Genomic DNA, 20,333 nt, shown 5'->3' with positions numbered 1-20,333 from the left:
CACTGAAAGGATCCACAAGGCTGCAATTGACTCCATAATTGAAGTATTATTAATTTTTTTTTTTTTTAGGGTAGAACATAATTGATGGATTACTTGACTCATTTTTTTGTCATATTATTTCTCTTTCATTTGTAGGTAAAGTGCACCACAAATTCCTCTGGAATGGATCATCTATAGTTTTGGTTCTTAATATTATGGGTAATTTGCAGTGTAGGGATATATAAAAATTTTTCTTTTATGTTCTACTTGTGATATTCCAACTTCTACAGTGTGTCAAAAGATTCTAATTTATAATTTGAAGGGTAAGGTTTAATCACCATAATTTATTATCTTGAAATATTTGATTTGGATTATAACCATTCATTAAGTTTTTAATCATGATTAACACGTAGGTATAATCTAATTTAAGATCAAACCATTATAACCTTTTGATTAATTCTAATTTGAAGTGTGTAGTTCAATCATTATGATCTAACATTGTAAAATCTTTGATTGGACCAAATCCATTCATTTAACATTAAAATTATGACAAATAATGGTATATTTCGATTTAAGATCATTCTATCCGAAGCTTCTAAAATATTCTAGCTGGAAGGATACAATTCAACTTTAATGATATAATTATTTTAAGAGAAAGTGTCTCTGGGCTTAAGGCGTTTCGTATGCCCTCAAACACATGCTGACCAACACAATTCGAGCAGAAGTCAGAAGAAAAACTCTACGAAGACAAAATGAAGGTAGCATATTAACTGAGGGTGCCTGCTGCTTTATGTACGAAATAAACAATTCAAGGACAACTTAGTGAAGATTTAGCTGTTGAAAAGAAAGGGAGAGAAGAAGGAAAAGGAACAATGAATGAGTTCTTAAATTTGTATTTTGGGCAAAGGAAGACATTCAGTTGATTTCATTCTTCGGCAGCAGCACTAGCAGCACTCAGATCCACAGAAAGATTAAGAGTCTGGAACACAAAAGAGAAACCATATGATTAGTGTAACAACCACTTGAAATGCAACAAAATAAACCGATTAATGTACATTATAAACTAATGTACTAGGGATACATGCATTCTCTTGAAGGCAACAATTTTAAGAGATACACAAACATCAAATGGCACAAGAAAAAGACCTCCCCCACCCCCCAGTAGAGGTGCTTGAATAGTTAAACATAATATGAAGTCTAAATCAATTGAGGGAATAATGTACCTTTCCAGTTATCTTACTGTACATGTTGATCACATCTTTTACCGTGGTCTCAAAGTGTGTTGTTGCATCATAACTCTGCAATGAATTCACATATTCAGTCTTTGTTGAGATAGAAATGTGAAGAGGAAAAGTTGTGCTTATTCCATGGCAGTAGTCACAAGCCTTTGTTCAAACCCTTTAAAGCTATCTTATTACTTGTAACGCATTGTGATAGCCTTAAAGTTCTTGCTCCAATAAAAAACATCGAAAAAGCTAAAGGAAGACAGACCACTTCCTTTCCTTACAACATAGGTCAATCTTCTCAAAATGGGGAACCAAACTAACTCTGTCAGATAAAGGCTATAATACCATGTTGCCATTGTTAGCAAACCAAAGTCCATGAAAGGGATCAGATATCAGACTCCTCCCCCTCTAATTGTCGTAGGAAAAGAGAACAGCCCCCAAATATTTTGATCCACTGTTTGTTGATAAGATATACGGGAAGTAGAATAGACATAAGATTGGTTACATTTAATACCAGGCAAAGAAAAGGCTAGAGTTGCCAATATTAGCAACAAGAAACTACTGGGTGCATTTGGTCTTGGGGTTCAAGTCCTTCAACCGAGCAGTGACTGGCTCAAATTTCAGTATTCAGCAAATAGTGACATGCAAACAAAAGAACATGGAGGATATATATATATATATATATCACACTTACAGTAGATAGGAAGCAGTTGTCAACATCATGGTTGTTGATTGGTTCATATCTGTCATAAACATCAAAAAACATCTCGTCTACTGGTCCAAGTAGATCTATCCCAGGCTTCAATTCTACTTCAGGTTGGTCAGTCTCCGCTTCTGTTGAAACAAAAGCAATGTATTTCCCTTTCGGAGCTACATTATGTGAATAGGAACAGCAGAACAGGTACCTGCAGCAGCAGTAATGTCGAGAAGAATAAGGCGTCTATTACTTGGTGTGTGAAGTTCTTTCATTTTCTTTCCATTTATACTCGCCTTTGTGATATTCTAAACAATCAATTGTAAATGTGCTGATAACACTAATATCTGGGAATTCATGGGCTCAATCTTTGGGTTCAGATTCTGTTACTGAGATATCACTAATACTCTCTCTCTCTCTCTCTCACACACACACACACACACACACACACACACACACAACACACACATAATGAGTTTGGATTAATTTGGCTTTGTATTTTGGTCATACAAGAAAAAACTACTTCAAAGTGTGGCATGCATTATTCTCCTACTGAAATTTGAAAAACCATGCTATGAGTCCATGGGAAACGGACAGGATGTTTATCATATCAGGTAAGAATAATATCCAAGGTCTGCGCCCTAGCTATTTGAGATCATAGCTCATACACAGATCTGCTCCAAACTTATAAAACTAAAAACTAATTATGCTGGCTCCTTCCTACATCATTCTGGTTCCACTGTGGAGCATTCAAAATTTTTTTTTACCCAAATTTAGAATGTCAGAAGTCTAGAAGAATTAAAAGAGAAACAGATCACGGCAGTCTTATTTGGCAGATATTGATGTATTTCTAACAACTAGGAAGAGTGCTTGCATGCCTTTCTAGAGTATGCTAGGTGAGCTGAAAAATTGATTGAGGAAATGATGACCTACTATCCCCACTAGGAAAAATGGAGATGTGAAAGTCGTGTTGGTTGATTCAAATAAAACACCTTCATTCTCACACCCCTCAATGAAAAAAGATGGTAAAATTTCTGTGTGGATATTGAGAACCAAGAAATTCAATACACATTCATTTTAGAAAGATTTCCCAAAATGATTTCAGAAACTCCAGGTCTTATGACTAGAGATCAAGACAAAGGGATGGGTCGTAGCCCCACATTCAGTATTGGTCCTATCAGGTAACTAGTGAAATGCCCCCTGTTCCACGCATTAGTGAAGGGTCAGAGTGACAACTATGAAACATAAATAGACATTTCATCACTACAAAAAGAAGATGCCATTAACCCAAAAGATTGTCTTTTTATAGAGCTTTCCTAACCATTATGCTTTCTGTTGTGCCATCAAGCTCGATGAGGATTCATGAATTGCAGAATTCAAAGTCTGCACTTCCAATCAGTTCAGCAATGGCCAAATGATTAAGGTGAACAAACAAAGTTCACTCATCAGTTATTTATGGGGACGGAGAGAGTAGCATGAAAGCTACATGAAGACAGGTGAATGTATTTATGACTTCAAGTTAATAAAGTACAATATTGTAGTGTAATGGTCAATTAATGTCAGTTTTGGCAAAAAGATAGCTATCATTTCTAGGTTCACTATTAAAATATTACAAAATCAAAGGAATAAGAGTATTCTTACCTTCATCCTCTTCACAAAATCCATAGCGGGCTCATCCAAGTAAGTATCATCTTTGTGGAGGGCCAAAGCATGACCAATAAAGTCAACTGTATTGTCATCCAAACCATATTTTCTGCATGGGGGAGAAAATTGATGTGTCAAATTATGATCCATTCAAAGAGTAAAGTGGACAGAACAGTTAGATATAATATGCTTTTGGAATAAATCTTTGAATAGAGTTACATAAATGTTGGGAGTATATATAAAAATATAAAGATGAAGGTTGAAGCACAGGACAATTTAAAAAAAAAAAAAAAAGAATAGTCACAAATACAATTACACTAAAACTGAATTATTAAATACTGAATAATTAACTTCAAATACATATCCGCTCCTATTTTATGGACCTGAAGTTGTCAAAAGAAATTGAACCACTATCATGGTAAAAATGAGTCATGAGGCATTTCACCATTACAAACAGAGCCAAATGTTACCTAACTTTGGGACCTTGTGGAATATGACATATTAGAATTCATAATACTGAACCAAAATAATTAGTAAAACACAGACATACAAGACCATACTCTTGAATCTGCAGATGATAAACAAGAAGAATCAAAACTGCATGTAGTGTTGGTAAGAATTGCTGGGGAAGGTTATATCGTGCACTGATGCAGTGGGAAGAAGCAGTCAAAAAGTATAATTAGAATAGCATTCAATAATACTGATATTCTAATCAATTTCACCTTCAAATGTATGAAAACGAATCTTGCCTATTCAGAAATTTCAACATATAGACATGCCTCTTTCCACCTTAATCAGGGGAGGTGCAACAATTCTAGGAGGCATCATTCATGTAGTTTAAAGGTCTAGGACTCCTCTATAATGCAAACTCTTTTTTTTTCCTCCCAAATAATTTCCAGATTCAGAACCAGGCAACTGATTGGGCAGTTTGCTATCGATGTGATGCTAAAGTGTATGCTTTCACTGGCCATAAGGCTGTTTAACGGTGGATATTGGATTCTATCTAAAGTCTAGGTTCTTGTGCACTACTAAGTCTTGGTCCCTAAGTGGATGGGAGTACCATAAACCAGTGAAAAAGTCCTGCTTCCAAAGGGTTACATTTGGTGTGAATTGGGGACAGTCCTTACCTTTACATTTTTTTGCATGTGACTGCCTTTGGTCTAGGACCCACGTCTTCGTACTGGTGCATGTGCTTTACTATTGCCACCAAACAATTTCCCCTACATTAGTGAATGGAAGGATCTAAGTAAAATTATTTCAAGGCTCAGCCCAACCATTACAGATTAGTGTTTCTAATTTTTTATTACAAGCTCTCAGCTTTTGATGTTGATAAATTTACGTACCTCAGGTATACTTATTTAGATTTACTGAATTTTCCATCATTATTTCCTGATTAACCTAGTGTCTATTATCCAACTAATTTCCCCAAAAAAAGGGGCTGACAATCAGCGCTGGATGAAAAGTAGATTTAAAGACCAGGTTTAAGGCCATAGGCAAATACATAAGTAATGTTTTTCTTCCCCCAAAAGATACAAGGGTAATGGTCTAATGGTTGACCAATGTGTTTAACCGAACTCTTGATTTGCACCTTCCTATCACTGTATGAATGGTGACAGGACTTAAGGAGCATCAAAACAGTTGCTAAGAGAATCATGGTATTTGCTTCTGAAAAAGGTTCCATCTCTGATATCACCAAACCAGGATTGAATGGCATTGGGAGCTCACATTCTGGATGTATAAGCCCAAGTTTATAAATATATTCATCATCAACTAAATGTAGCATACTTGACCAAAACAGAAAAACAAAAAGTCCTAAATATCAAATATAAAATCAAGTTCAAAGAGTATGAGCCAGAACAAAAGTCAAGCAGAAAGAGGGGAGAAAGAGGTAAGTACGAAATAACGTCTCTTGCTGTAACTTTGTTCAGGTCCAGCCCTTCATGAGATTTTGGATCACTCTCTTCATAGTCTTGCACATAAATGAAGAATTTCCGAGCACGGCGCTTTTCAAATAGTCCCATAAGTGGGGATTTAAGTGCCTCAACATCAGTAGCTGGAACTTTATGAATCTGCAAATTACAACGAAGTATTTTTGCTTTCATTCTATAAGCACTATTTGAAATGGAAAGTTTAAAAATTCTGGCATAATCATTAACTGTTAATGACAGTTTCAAGATAATGAAACACAGTTAGGAAGAAAGGCAGCATACCTTCGCTTTGTTGTATACAAAACTGCCATCAACAGCCTTGAAATTCAGATACTTAGTAACATCAGTATGGATGAGGACACGTACTAAAGCACCATTGGCCATCATGAACTGCCAAAGCGCATGGATAGTAACTTTCATCAGAATGGAAAATGGCACAAAGAGGTAATTTTAACGCAGAGCAGCAATTTCATGATATGGTTATTAAATAATACAATTGACAAATGAAAATCATAGATCCTAGCATTTTAAAGAGAAATCTAAGCAAATCTTATAATTTATGAATTGAAATTGATCATCTCACAATCAAGAAAATCTAGTTATTCCTTTGCATTTCAAGTTTGCATCCAATCCATGATCAAGAATAAAGTGCCATTACAACTTAATCGTATATTTAAACATGAACAGGATGGACTGAGAAACTCTGGGCACACTGATGAAAGTTCTGAATCAGGCAGTGCAAGGATTATCTATACTTGATAGAGACCACCAAAGAGTTCTGAATACCTTAGGGATCATATCAACATTGTACTCTTTGCTCGAGCCCAGATGCTCAGGAGGCTTGTCATTGCCCCTGAATCGCTTCCAAAGCTACCAAACAAGTAAGAGAAGAGAGTCAGATAGGCACTTCTCAAACAAAAGGTACATCTCTTATAATGAGCTACCTGAATTAGATTAAGTGATGTTGACTCTCCTCCATAGTATTCATTTCTGTCCATATGCAGTACCTGTTGAAGTGGGATAGCAGATTAGACAACTCAATATGATATTAGTTCCAAATATAATTGGTGCATATTAACACAAATTAAAGGGTCCACTTAAATGTACCACCAGATAATTGTAATCATGTTTAGTAATAAAATTCACGCAAATTTAATCTCTCCCCTCAATCTACACCTGCAAATCTATACCCCTAAACTGATATGAATAGAAGAAGAAACAAAATTAAATGGACCATTTATTGATTGGATGTAAGAATCTGACATTAACAAATGAAAGTTGTGATTGTGTAACAAGATTGAAACCTATAGAGCAAAAGTTTTTGAAACTTCACACTTACTAGAGCCAAATGAGAGTTATGAATGAATAGCAATGTGGTTTTATCTAGGAACTAACCCAAACAATTCTTAAAGGTATCCTAAAACGGAGATCTCATTCACAAGTACCATACAAAGGAATTACGAGACATTTCATGGTTCATAGTAATATAAGAAGTAACATAGACGAAGCTCAAAGAAGTATCTCCATCACAACTTATAGGCCGAGAAATTTTAAGAAAATGAAACTGGACAGACACTTGTAAAGGAAATTCTCTGTTTATACTCATCAACTTTGGAACTACATGTTTATTTAATGGGTAAAGGTTCTATGAGTTTCTGGGCAGGGTATGCCGGTACCTCTGTGTCCATCTCTCTCCTCCTCATATGTAATGAACTCACTGCCTTCCAATGTGTGATACCATTTGTTGCATGTCATTGGTACGCTCCCCTATGCCGCTTGCTCAAAGAACGTACATAGTATACCAAAGGATAAACATGTATAGGTCAAAAAGGGGGAAAATTCGGGCACAGTGTGTACAAAAGACAATGGCGTGGAATTTGTGAAGTTTTAGAAACTCATATGACATTTGGAATAGCTACAATGGCGTGGAATAAGACATATCATGAGTTGTGCACCATTAGAGAAAGCAAGTTCAAACACCGTTGCTATAAGGTTGGCAACATAAAACAGAAGGCTACCAAAAATGAGAAGCTACTTAGGCAGAGAAAAAGTGTTTAAAATCTTTGTTATGAAAACCACATTTTAGGAGGTACATGGAGCTCCCAAAGTCCTGGTCCGCTCCCTAACCTCCAAACTCCCACCCCCAAACAAAAGAACGAAGGCAGAATATCATTGATTCAGATTATGTCTAATCCATTCCATTCCCACTACTTACTTATTCCCTTTGCCTCTTTACCTGTGCAGAGTGATATGGATTTCCAAGATTTTCACTACACGTTTTCAACAAATTATTTCCATTGTAAACATAATACGTACAGCTTATGATCAAATTACACATACAAAATGAGGAATCTATGCTATTGTATTGGACAAGAAGATTGGTTCATCAATGGTGAGATTTGCCTACATTCAATAAATATAAAGAAAAATAGGAAAGACAAAAAACACTAGTTCAGAATCAAAGTTGCTAAAATTCAAGAAATAGATCTTGGAACAAAGCGTAAATATGGAACACAATGATGTACAATGCCGGAATGGCACAAAGTTTTTGAGTTTGGATCATGGAAATCCACCTTGATCAAATTGAACCTCTAAACAACAAACACTTCTCGCATCTTCATTCAAACTCTTTTCAGATTTGAAGAGAAAAAAAAAGGCAAACGAATCATTTGAGAACAACGGAGAAGAATATGATGCAGATAGACTCACTTTTAGGCCATCGACGGAAAGAAGACCGCTGAGAATGCATTCCTTGAGACCGGTGCCGAGGACGATAACGTCGTATTCTTCATCCATGGCGACGCAGGAGGCAGAGAGAGAGGGAGAGCTAAGGAAGACAAGGAAGAACGAGAAGCAGATAGAGCAAAAGAGGTTGGACGAAAACCAAGCGAGCGGGAGAAAATAGAATGGGTTCTTCAGGTTGTGTTTACTAAGAAGAGGTCTATACCTCTCGATGTCGCGCAATTACCGTAAAAAACCGGTACCATTCCAACTGATTTGCACATTGTCTCGAAAAGTGACACGTGTTACCCCCTCCTGCGAACCACACGCCATCAGCTGTCGGCTTATAGGGGGCTATTTATTTTTAGCGCGACTCCACCTGAACGTACAGGTCATCCATATTCGTCCTTTGCCCACATTTTCTTTGTTATTAACATAAATACCCTCCTCACCAAAATAATAATAATAAGAAAAAATTGCATTGCCACCCCCTGAACTTTGGTCCTTCAACGTCATCCCCTGAACTTTTCGAAATGTCAAAGTCACCTCCTAAAAATTCAAAAAATTTCAAATCGGTCCCTGCCGTTAGCCAACCATGTTAAATGAATGAAAACCTGTTAATTTTTTTATAATATACCCAAAATACCCCCACCTATTGTGAGAGGACAATATTGCCCTCTCTTTCATTTATTCTTCTAAACCCATCTCCCATCTCCCATCTCACTCCTCACTCCTCACTCCTCACTCCTCACTCCTCACTCCTCACTCACTCGGTCGAACAAGAAGAAAAAGAAGACGGTAACCTGCAACTCGATTGTGCCCTCCGGCGTGCGAACCTCTGCCAAATTGAGCTGAATCCTTCAACATAATCATGTTATAAACTTCCACACCTTCATTAACATTCAATTCTTTCACCTGCGGATGAGCACTTTGGATGTTTTGTCTCCTCCTCCATCACCTCTGATCTCGCCTTCTTGCCTTCTCACCCTCCTGGCTGTCTCTGACTGCTTCCTTCACTCCTCTGACCTCATCTGCCACCACCATCATTGCCAACTTGTTTTATGCTTTACTTCCGCCGCTGATGCTATCAATGCCACTACTGCTTCCAGTCGGTTGTAGCATTGAGTGAATTAGTGATTGCAATATTGCGCACCTTCTTCCAGTTATCAGATCCAATCAAGCGTGCATCATCTTCTTCATCATAATCGGCATCTTCATGTTTTCCATCATTGTAAATGCAATTGCCACCGTCAATCTTCCATTTCTTGAAGGGCTTATTACTGTTTCTGTAGTCTGACGAGGCAGACATAGCAGTAGAAGCAGAGATTGGTGAGCCACATTGCCCTCTGTCTAAGTTTGGCTTGGTGAAGAGTCAACACCCCCACCGCCACAACCTCCAAAAATTACTTTATGTGGGAGCTTCGGTCACAACTTCAACTTATTCTCTTTCTTATCCTTTTTGTTTTTGTCTTCATCATCCTCATAGAAGTCATTGTGGTAGGTAGATTTTCAGTGAAGGAGAATGTGGTGCGGCTCAATTTGGGTGGCTTCTCAAGCATACTCTTCCGGAGGTCGGCATGGTGGAATCCTAAATGCCCAAGAAGAAGAAACCGAAACCTACATACCTCGGGAGAGGTTCGCACGCCGGAGGGGGGAGAGGTTCGCACGCCGGTCAGCTTTCTACCTGAGAATCGCACGTCGGAGGGCGTGATTAAGTTGTAGGTTACCGTCTTCTTCTTCTTCTTGTTCGACCAAGTGAGTGAGGAGTGATGGGAGATGGGAGATGGGTTTAGAAGAAGAAATGAAAGAGAGAGCAATATTGTCCTCTCACAATAGGTGGGGGTATTTTGGGTATATTGTAAAAAACTAACAGGTTTTCATTCATTTAACACGGTCAACAAACGACAGGGATCGATTTGGAATTTTTTGAATTTTTAGGGGGTGGCTTTGACGTTTTGAAAAGTCCAGGGGGTGGCAATACAATTTTCTTTAATAATAAATAAATACCCTTGCCTTGTATAGGTGTCGAGCAAAAGCTTACGTGCAGTTGAACCGGCTGCCTCTTTTTTGAGGGGTTGGCACTGTACGGGGCTGGGCTGGGCCCTAAAGCGAGAGGGAGTTCGCTAGAGATGTATAGTGATAGACATTCTGTTAAACGACTTGCATCAATACTCTAGAGTTGTCAAGAGGTTGGAACTTGAGACCTCCTAATGAGCATGAGATTTTTGCACACCATCACAAATCAACTACCTAAGTAGTAGTTGTTGTTTCCTATTGTTGTTTCTCTTGGACAGGGATAAGAATAGGGATAATCTGTTGGGACTTGGGAGGGGCATCATCAAGTTGCGCTACCCCTTTCAGAACCATAGGAGTAGTGTCGTACTGGAAGCAAAGTGGGTGGATAATACAATTAAGGAAGAATCTGGTTGCATAGCGGAGTATTTCTATAGCAGTATTACCAATGGGGTTGGGAGCCTAGTGGTGAAAATGCCCTAAGCCCATCACTGCTTGAGTCGGCTGGTTGTGGGTTCGAGTCTTGGCACGTCCACTATAGCCTATTGGTCATGCGGAAGCACCGCTTGCCATACGGGGACTTGTCGTAGGGGCTATGATCACTACCATGGAGCACTCCTTTTTTTACTAAAAAAAAAAAAAATACAACATTATTATCTATATTTGATATTTGAAAAGAAAGAAATTCAGACTGGTAAGAACTAAGAACCGAGGAACTATGTCACCCTGACTTTGTGGGCCTACCAGCAAAGCAACTGGTACTTGATTGGGCGGGACTTTGCCTCCTGGCAGGAAGGGCGAGGCAGTTGTCATGTGAAAGGAATCACCTCCACCCCACACGCTAGGAGTAGAGTCGCGATTTGCCACCCGACAAATATGGTTACATCCATGTGGGGATAGAATCTGCGCCCATCTCAACGGTGATCCAACTGCTTAAAATTGTATATAACGGGTCAAATCCAAATACAAAATTAGAAACTCTAATTTTGTATCACAAGCCCTGCAAGGGGAAGGAACCTCAACTGAAAAAGGAAGTAGGTTACAAACTATTCAAAGCCATATATATTTACATTCTTGAGATTATTATGTGAAGGAAAACGCAAGCCATCAAACATATACTCTCCTTAAGGAGGCGAATACAATTTTAGGAAAAACATAAATACATACAAGGAAGATTAGTTTATATTCTTATGTAACAAGACTACAATTGTAATATGCAATTTTGATTCGTTGAGTAGCAATATATACTTGTTTGCATGCTCTTCAAAAGACGAGGAAAACAAAATAGTAGCTTGACTTGAAGGGAACATTGAGAATTTAGAGCCTTCCCCTCTTGAAGTAAAGTAATCTCCACCGGCATTGTCCTCAAATTCCGCTAGAGAAAAGTTGCAACCTGCAAGACAGAAATCACCAAAAACAAGAAAAAAAGATGTGGATAAGTTTTAGAAAGACGAGAACCTAAAACAATGCAGAAAAACGAATGGGAGTTGTAAATACAAAATCACATAATGCCGACAAAGATTTACATGGTTTGATAAGATTACCTATGCCTACAGTGCGATGAGATCTGTTTTACTATCAATGGAGAATAAGGGTTACAGCTGTTCAACCTCACACCTCCCTCAAATTGATTACAAAGAAAGAACACTGACTACAAATCTAGTAGATTACTGAAATACCTATATAGCTCTAAAAGATGTGGCTCGGGCCCTTAGCCTCTTAACGTCCTTTGAAATCAGCCCACTTATGCAAGCAATGGAATACAAGACATGATACCCTTAACAAAAGCAATACTGCATGTTCAATAAAAAGAGAAGTGGGATGCTCAAAACCTACTAAACTTAGACTTCCTGTTTTGGGGTTAACTATATTTCAGTAAAAAGAGCAAACATTACAAGGAACAAACATCTGCCTATCACCATCGGCCAAAAGAATCCTTTTACCCATAGAATTAAAATTCCCAGCAACAACAGCAATCTTAAGAAAAGGAGACATGCAATGCTTACAAAAAGAGGAAAATAAAATCTAAACAACAAGAAGAAAGCATTGTAATTAAGATTAATATCTAGAGTTAAATTGGATTTGTGGCTTAGGACACTATTGACCTTTTAGCCACCACGCCCCACCCTTCCCCCCCCCCCAAAAAAAAAAAGAAAAAAGAAAAAAAAAAAAAAGAGAGCTGATCTTTATTACTTGGCACCTCAGTTTCATTTCATTAGATTTATTGTCCTATTCTAATCAAAACAATTTTATAAAAATGTTAAGTATAATATATTGCTGTATTTACTAAAATTTTGAATTAGTTATCAGTCATTATTAGGTAGGAATGATTAGAATAGTTTTCATTTCATTTTTTCTTTAGTTTTGCTTCCCCTCCCAGGACTACTTCCAAACAGATGAGCCTCCAGATTCTACATTTCTCAAACACACAAGGGTAATGGTGCTGCCTAAAACTCTGATTTCCTTTACCTTTCTTTTCTACCCCTCTTGCCACCAAATTAACCTCAAGTTTGGTTCTAGTTGGATAAACTTTCCAAGCAGGGAAAAAAAAAAGAAAAAAAAAAGAAGAGAGGCTACTCACCCCAGCTTTAAAGAAGTATCAGAGCTTTCATAATCTTGGGGTGGACCAACTGAGCTGCAGATATTAGTAACAGATTCTGATGATTGGCCTTCTTCATAGACTATGTTCTCAGATTCATGGGCAACAAGCCTTTGGGCTCTAGGCATATTCACCTGTGATAAAAAAATGTTTTCAATTCCAAACAAAGCTGAGTAGGAATAAACAAAAGGGGAAAATTAATATTTCACCAAATCCACAAGTTTGTTTGATATGAATTCATGTTCTAGTGACATCTCTTTACAATTTCACATGACTTCTTAGATTCTAAAATTCATGTAATTCAATTTGATACCATATACATTATCAAAATGACTATTTTGTCCTCTGAAAAAGTAGTCCCCCCACCCCTCCCGTTCCACTACTTGTAGCAAGTGAAAGGAGAGAGGATGCTGTTTTCTATTGGATGGGTTGGTCAGTGGGGAAACTAACTGGTCAATTTGAAAGAAGGGACCAGAGACATCATGGGACATGAATGGATAGTAATGGTAGTATAAAATAAGTTTTGTGAAGTTGAAAGTGCAAAAAAGTCAATTTGATGGTCTACATGGCATAAATTGAAGTCAGTGGCATATCTAGAAAGAAGTTGGAAATTTGAGGTGTCCAATAAAATTGTTGGCAAACTGGGATTTCTTAAATCAGGAAAGAATAACTTGAGCTCATTGTAAAAGAAATTTGTAAACCTAGTAAAAAAACATAGAATGGAGTGAAAGCTCTCACCAGCTGTCTCAATTGCTCATTCTCCTTCTCCAATTCTAATCCCTGCATTTTTATTAGAATTAAACACAAAAATTAAGATGATGAAAGAATGACTATAGCCCATTACCTCATAATAACCTACAGTGTTATAATTAATTTCTAAAATTCCCCAGATAAGTATTTTGTTCAATAGATGAGATGACAAAGAGTATTTGGAACTGCCAGCACATCATTGTGGCACTATTTTGGATAGGCTAAGAAATTACCTGCAACTATGTTAAGCTTGTTTTTTATCTTTTGCTGCTGGAAGACTTATTCTTGTCAGATCAGTAATGCAAGCTTCTTTTGTTTGTGGGTCAGGTATATTTTTTCCTCCAAGCTAAGCACTATTATTAAGGTAGAATCCCTTAATTCTACATTTTATGGAAAGGTTTAATGATAACAAATTCTTCCACCCCATTAGTTGGGAAAGAGTTTGTTTGCCGTTCGGTGAAGGAGGTCTTAATCTAAGAAGAGTGAAAGACATAAACAAAGATTCCATCATAAAACTTATTTGGAGAATTTGTCTGGTCTCTTAATAAACCATTTGATGGTTGATGTAGGCCAATCAAGTCATGCATCACGGGACTAAAAGGGAATTAGCTCAAAAAATCTAACCCACATAACTTTGAAGGGTCATTTTCTTAATGCTTGATGATGTGGCAGCCTTTCTCTGAAAGGGACCTTTGATCCAAACTCCATTCATTACACCCCCAAGAGTCTTTCTTAAAGACTACAAAGAGGCTAGAAGCATCTATAACAAGTGCAACCCCCTATATTATCTATCGGGTTTTTTCTTTTCTTTTAATCTTAAACATTGGAACATCATTAAAATCAAGGGTTGAAATATTGTAGTAACTTTTAGGATTTTTTTCATTTTCCTATAAAAGGCCTAGCTATGTTGCTGGTAGGGAAATTGATTTTGATAATACAAAATACTTGATGCATTCCCATGAACCTTGAAGAATTCTCATTGAAACCTAAGAGTTTCTCACCATCCTTAAAGAGTTGAGTTGATGTTTTCCTTATGTTCCTTACTTCCTAACAAATGTAGCAACAACACTCTTGGAAGTACAACACATCCTAGAAAAGAGGTATTTCAGTCCCACATTTGCCCATTCGAAGAAAAAACAAAATTGTTGCTTTCATTTTTTTCCCGGCTAGTTTTCACTAACCTACAGTAGGAATTGGAGAAAACTCTATATCACATTTTTTGTCGCCCCAAGTCTTCTCTCACTGAGCTTTAGAATCAACTCAATTTGAATTATATCTAGAGAGTTGTCTATTTTTAAGGTCACTTAGTTTTGAAAATTCCTATATCCGAGTTTGCGCTACTATCTCTCGTTATGCATGTTCACAAGGATGCAATTGATGAAAATGAAATCGGGATGGTCCCACTGAATAGAAGAATCTCGTTTTGCTAAGTTGACCTACACATCCTACGGGTCTTGTGATCAAGGGTTAGCTGGAAGAAGTTTATCTTACTTGGTCAGAGTTACAAAAGATGAGTTCTAATTACGCGTTCTCTTCTTTCTTTTTTTTTTCGTATAGTGACAATTCATCAAAAAAAAAAAAAAATGTGCAATATTTGCTAGATTGAGGCTCCTTCCCCTTCCCATCTTGGAAGTTTGCTTCTGGCGACTAGTTTCTACTGCTAGCACTTGGACTTGGAAGCGGACTCCGCCCACCTTGAATCAATGAATGAATGAAAAGGAACCTCCATGCCAAGACAAGTTCGTTCGAGGACCCATTAGTCAAGGGAAAGAGTGGCATGCCCCACCGCCCTTACTTCTGTTTTTGTGGGCAAGGGGAATTCATGCTATTTTCATTTCTTCACACAATCACTCTCAATTTCAGTGATCAAGCTAGCTGAGCAAGACTAAACATGCTAGGCACTAGCCACAACAAGGCCAACAACTTTACGCACAAAGGACCCCAACCATCATAATGAACAAGCATAAATGGAAAAGAACTAGCGTAACCAAGACTTTGTCCTTGATATTTGTTCTTGAAGATTTTCATCGGTTACCGGATACCTTGTCCCTAAGTTTATTTGAAGCTTCTTTTATATTCTTCTTATCCGAGTTCGGCAATCACCTTTGAAGGATTGAATCAATTGTTCTTTCATTTAGAATACAATTCTCAAATATAGGGGAATGGTTGTGGATCATATTAAATATAAAATAGGGAATGGTATTCAAACCATATTTTGGTTAGATCCCTATCAACCTTTAGGAAATCTAACTAATATATTTGGTGAAGGCATAAGGAACTGTTTGAACATCCAGATAAATGCCTCACTATATGGTTTTCTTTCAGAATATGGTTGGTTAACGTATTCTGGTCGTCATTCTTCTCTTGCAGTAATTTGGTATTGTCTTATCCACTTAGATTAGCTAAGGTATGGTTCTGGTAACATTTGTGTTTGGACTCCGGCAGCCAATGAGAATTTCTCCTATAAATCAACTTATGATCCTCATTCAGTGGAGAGAATCTGAAGTGGACTGGATTGTTCTAGTATGGTCTCCCTCTATCATTCCATGACACTCTTTCCACTTGTGGAGATTATGTACAAAATCTCTCCCTAGCTACATGGATCCTTACCCTCCAATCAACTCTATTTGAAGTTATACTTGGGATAAGACCGTAACTATGTATGTCTTTCACTTCAGTTCACTATACTTAGTGAAATATTATTTCATTTCATCTAACTTCACTTCAATTCAATTCAACCAAACTGGGCATGACTTTAGCTTAAACTTAGGTTAGATAGAACAAGTCAAGGGCTTACTAAGTTTCTGAACTGTACTCATCAGCCCTTCATAAATGTTAACATGGAGGGTTCATCCTTTCATTGTCCTTGAAAAAAGTAGACATGTCTCATAATCGATTTCACTCAATATTGAACAGATATCTAGGTTTTTTGGGATATTCCAAGTTGCTGCTTGCTAACTTTTGTCAAAGATTTACATCTTTCGAGTTATTTTGCATGGACAGGTTAAAAAGTACACTCTTACTCGTAAGTTCATCTTGATTCCCAGAAAGAATGATTATGTGAAAATAATTATACTTCTTAGATTACTTATTCAAACACTGTGAAGAGCTTGAAATATTGGAAGTTTGATCCTAACCTTTCTCTTTAGTATGCTGATCTCCTCCATAATTCGTTCACCCTAAAACCCATAATGAAGTTAATAAGTAAGACCATGAAATTAAAATTAAAATGAATTAGTGATTATATTCAAATTTGAGGAAACGAAATGCACACCAACCTTTCTTTCTAAAACACGGCTCAATCCAGTTTCGAGGGATTTCTCTAGCTTCTGCAATTCCTCTATACTTAACCCTTCAAGATCTTCTCCCCTCATTCTCCTAAAATTCAAAGAATCATTCAAAATTACAAGATTGCATGCATCACCTCTACATTTTTATTTATTTATTTATTTATTTATTTTTTTTTGGGGGGGGTTGTTTCCTTCAACTAATAATAACTACATACCTCAGTTGATGGCTATTCTCAGCAACTTCCTTGCTCAACCTGGCATAGCTGCTGTTCTCTAGCTACAGAGACACCACGTTATACCATTTCAGATTTTGATATTAAATACATGGACTACAATTGTTTTAAGCAATAAGAGAAAAAAGAAAACATCTGAAGCCATAATATAATTAAAATTTTCACAAAATTCAACTGAAACATAATAAATAAATTCTCCCAGAGCAAATGAATTCGCCATGGACCAAGAAATGCTCCAGAGAGTGAGTATCTGACGGGTACATCATATATAACTTTGTTGGAAGCAATTTCTACTTGCAACTCAGATTCTAGTGTGCTGGATATGATACTGGATGATCACTACGATATGACATAACCAGTAAAATAACTTGTATGTTTGTCAGTTTGTACTTATGATGCAATCCCAGATCGCATCAAGGAGACCTTTAAGGCTAAAAGAACGCACCCAAATGAGCTTCAGCATTCAGTGTGCATTAAGGCACATCAACTTCTCCCTATAAGATGTTCAGCTTCTCCTCTGCTTGGAACTATGTGAGACCAAAATCCCCTCCTGCTTTTTGGCGCAAAGTCCTCTGGTTCAAAGACCACATTCCCCTCACAGCTTCACAACTTGGCAGGCTCTCACCAACTGCCTCCCAACGCTCCTTCCTCATTTATCGTCATATTCGGGTTTCTCTTGCTTATTGCCTTTGCTGGAGAGGAACTGAGGATACTAATCATCTTTTCTTCGCCGGTCCCTTTTCCTCCATCATCTGGAAGAAAGTCTTTTTTCACTATTGAGCCTTTGTAGAAGAGTCCTTCCTCACAATAGGGAATGGCTCTAGGTAGATATGACCTTTCACGGACTCCTCATTTGTGTTATTACCGGTAAGCTTGTTTTTTGTGCCACCATCAACCACCTTGGATGGAGAGGAACCTTCGTAGATGGACGTCCAACTCCCGCTCTTTTGACAAAATTCGGAATGCCATCTACTTTGACGTCAGCACCAAACTTGCTGCTCTCCCCCATCAATCAGTCACTGACTCCCCAAGGAACATGCTTATTGTTGCTTCCTGGGGCCTCCCCTCTTCTATCTTGTCCCCTCCCCCACCCCCTCACTTGAGGGTTTGTTTCCCCTAGCTGTTGTCCCCCTTTTTTGATTGGGTTTGATTCCTTGGTTGGCTTTTCAGCCTATTCCCCCCTCCATTCCCTTATATATTCTTCTTCTTTCTTGGATTTATATATATTTATTCATTAAAAAAAAAAGAAGAAAGGCATATCAATAGGCTGAAAATCACACAAAAGAGTCAAGCTGGTTGACTGGCCTGAGTTTGCAAGATATGAATCTTCTCCACCAGATATTATGATTTTGCTGCCATTCTTGATGTTACTTGGCCTCCAAGCATGTGATTTCATTCCTAAACTATTAGGTGCTTAGAAATCACTTAAGTCACTAATTTTTCTTAATTTCTATCAAAAAAATTTTTTTTTTTGAAGTGAATGAAAAATATATTAAGGAAAGAGCATAATACAATCTAAGCTAGACTGGCTAACCAAGAGTGGACCCAAAACAACATGAATTAAACATACATAAAAAGATGAAATATCAAAAGCCAAGGTGGGGACAAAACAATAATCAAAAGGATGATATATCAAAATTGGGGGAGGGAGGAAACAACTATCCAAAAGATAATACATTAAGAATGAGGGGGGAGAGTTCCCACAAAGAGGCAAGATGCCTATTCCTTGAAATGTCAGAGCTTACACTTTTACTCAGATGAACCTATTTCTGATAACTTCTCAGATCTGCTCAATAGTACGCGATGAGTGGGTCTATCTTCTTTTGTTCCTTTACCACCAAATATGATAAATCACAGGCAACAAAGACAAATTTGCCAATATGGTCACAGACTAACTTGCCACTATAGTTTTTCAAAACCTACCTTTATCCTCTCTGAAATAGAAGAATAGTTCTATGATGAGGCCAACACTAGCTAAGGACACTCTTACAAACAGATTTAGGAGAAAGAGCAAAAATAGAAGAGGTGATCCACATCCTCAAGAGAATTCCAACAAAAGGCAACAATTTAGAATAAATAAATTTCTATTGAGAAGAAAATATCGAGTAGGAAGGGAGAGTCAAAGACTCAAAGTGCACCACACAGTAAAACTATGCCTAGAAAAGTTGGTGTTAAACCAAGCAATCTTGTACCAGGAGCTTTTTCAGATCTTATTCTAATTAGATTCCAAGAGGTAGTGGTAAAAAATTTAGTGGAATTTAGAGTCCATTGAACTAACTCACCACTGCTCCTAGGTCATTTCCACTACAAGTTATTTCCTTGTTTTTGTAATTAATCTTAGCCATAAGACTATTAGGGTAAAGGCTTGATATCTAGGGCACAACTGTAATGAAGAATTATACTATTTGCTTGGAAAGAAGGGCATTGTTGGTCTCTAATCCCTCACCTATGGGCTAATCTTGAACTCATTTGAACCCTAAAGGGTAGACCGAAGTCAATTGCAAAGGTCATTTTGGAAGAACCAAATCACTCTACCCCATTTTCTTTTACTATTTTTTCCATAAAATTTAGTTGTACTCTCATCTGCTAGATAATTATGCAAAGAACTATGTAAATTATGTCCATTAGTCTGATAGTTATCATTTTAAAGGTAATGAAGAAATCAAGAAGGAAATTGTAAATTACTTCTCTAGCCTCTTTATATTATACATCTAATTCCTCAGGAGCTGATTGATAAGTTTGTATGAGGACTGGAATTGAATTCAAGCCCCCCCCCCCAAAGGCAGTGAGATCGTATTAATTGTTAAGGTAACAAGGTTCATAAGACTCCTAGTCGAGATGGTTTCTGATGCAGGCCTAGACCAAAAATGTGGTCCAAGCCCATCAAGTCAAGTCCAAGACCATTGGACCAAAAGATATTCAGTCTGAGATCAACAAAACCTTGCTAGTGGAGAATCTCTACAATGCTTTTTGAACTACCCTAAGGAATTGATGATGTGAAGTGCTTCTTAGTGATTGATGACATGTTAGCCCTTCTCCCAAAGATTCTCTCAGTCCAAGCTCCTTCAACTACCCCACCCCAAGAGTTTTTCTTGAAAACTACAAAGAGGCTAGAAGCATCTTCTAAACTCTTTCTAATGGGATATTCATTTCAACCTTGAAGTTCGCATCAAGGCACAATAGAGCAGCCCAATGTCTTGGAATTTGCTTCCATTTATTTGTTTTCTAGAGTTCTCTTTTCTTGAGAATTAAGCAT

The 20,333-nt window shown here is 37.4% G+C and overlaps 2 protein-coding genes across 6 annotated transcripts in view; both read right to left on the bottom strand.

Moving 5' to 3' along the window:
- Nucleotides 1–719: 719 nt before the first annotated feature.
- On the bottom strand, nt 720–8,395 carry LOC122076310 (guanosine nucleotide diphosphate dissociation inhibitor At5g09550-like). The gene is made up of 10 exons (XM_042641626.1): nt 8,181–8,395; nt 6,416–6,478; nt 6,258–6,341; nt 5,754–5,861; nt 5,440–5,612; nt 3,541–3,652; nt 2,468–2,544; nt 1,900–2,110; nt 1,203–1,277; nt 720–958 (listed from the first exon to the last, which is right to left on the bottom strand). Exons 1-10 carry the CDS (start codon nt 8,265–8,267, stop codon nt 905–907), a joined length of 1,044 nt encoding a protein of 347 aa, XP_042497560.1. The 5' UTR covers nt 8,268–8,395; the 3' UTR covers nt 720–904.
- Nucleotides 8,396–11,240: 2,845 nt separating this feature from the next.
- The window catches only part of LOC122077148 (MADS-box protein SVP-like), a 55,998-nt gene continuing 46,905 nt past the window's right edge, over nt 11,241–20,333 (bottom strand). For 4 of the 5 annotated variants that reach the window (XM_042642973.1, XM_042642972.1, XM_042642974.1 and 1 more), the window contains 6 exons: nt 17,060–17,121; nt 16,833–16,932; nt 16,692–16,733; nt 13,543–13,584; nt 12,787–12,938; nt 11,241–11,598 (listed from right to left, as the gene is read on the bottom strand). In XM_042642973.1, the coding sequence (XP_042498907.1) occupies nt 11,571–11,598; nt 12,787–12,938; nt 13,543–13,584; nt 16,692–16,733; nt 16,833–16,932; nt 17,060–17,121 (426 nt within the window). In that variant the 3' untranslated portion in view covers nt 11,241–11,570. Of the gene's footprint in view, nt 11,599–12,782; nt 12,939–13,542; nt 13,585–16,691; nt 16,734–16,832; nt 16,933–17,059; nt 17,122–20,333 lie in introns of those variants that run through there. The other variant, XM_042642975.1, reaches the window with a different exon arrangement.

The sequence above is a fragment of the Macadamia integrifolia genome, chromosome 4, assembly GCF_013358625.1.
Source record: "Macadamia integrifolia cultivar HAES 741 chromosome 4, SCU_Mint_v3, whole genome shotgun sequence".
NCBI classification, from domain to species: Eukaryota; Viridiplantae; Streptophyta; class Magnoliopsida; order Proteales; family Proteaceae; genus Macadamia; species Macadamia integrifolia.
Note: the sequence above shows the minus strand (reverse complement) of the source record. Positions and strands in the feature narration are given on the sequence as shown.

Coding starts and splice junctions, on each gene's coding strand:
- LOC122076310 (XM_042641626.1), bottom strand. CDS start 8,267: ATGGATGAAGAATACGACGTTATCGTCCTCGGCACCGGTCTCAAGGAA. Junction 6,479..8,180: donor TTTCCGTCGATGGCCTAAAA/GTGAGTCTATCT, acceptor CCACTTCAACAG/GTACTGCATATGGACAGAAA. Junction 959..1,202: donor ACAGTAAGATAACTGGAAAG/GTACATTATTCC, acceptor TTTGTGTTCCAG/ACTCTTAATCTTTCTGTGGA.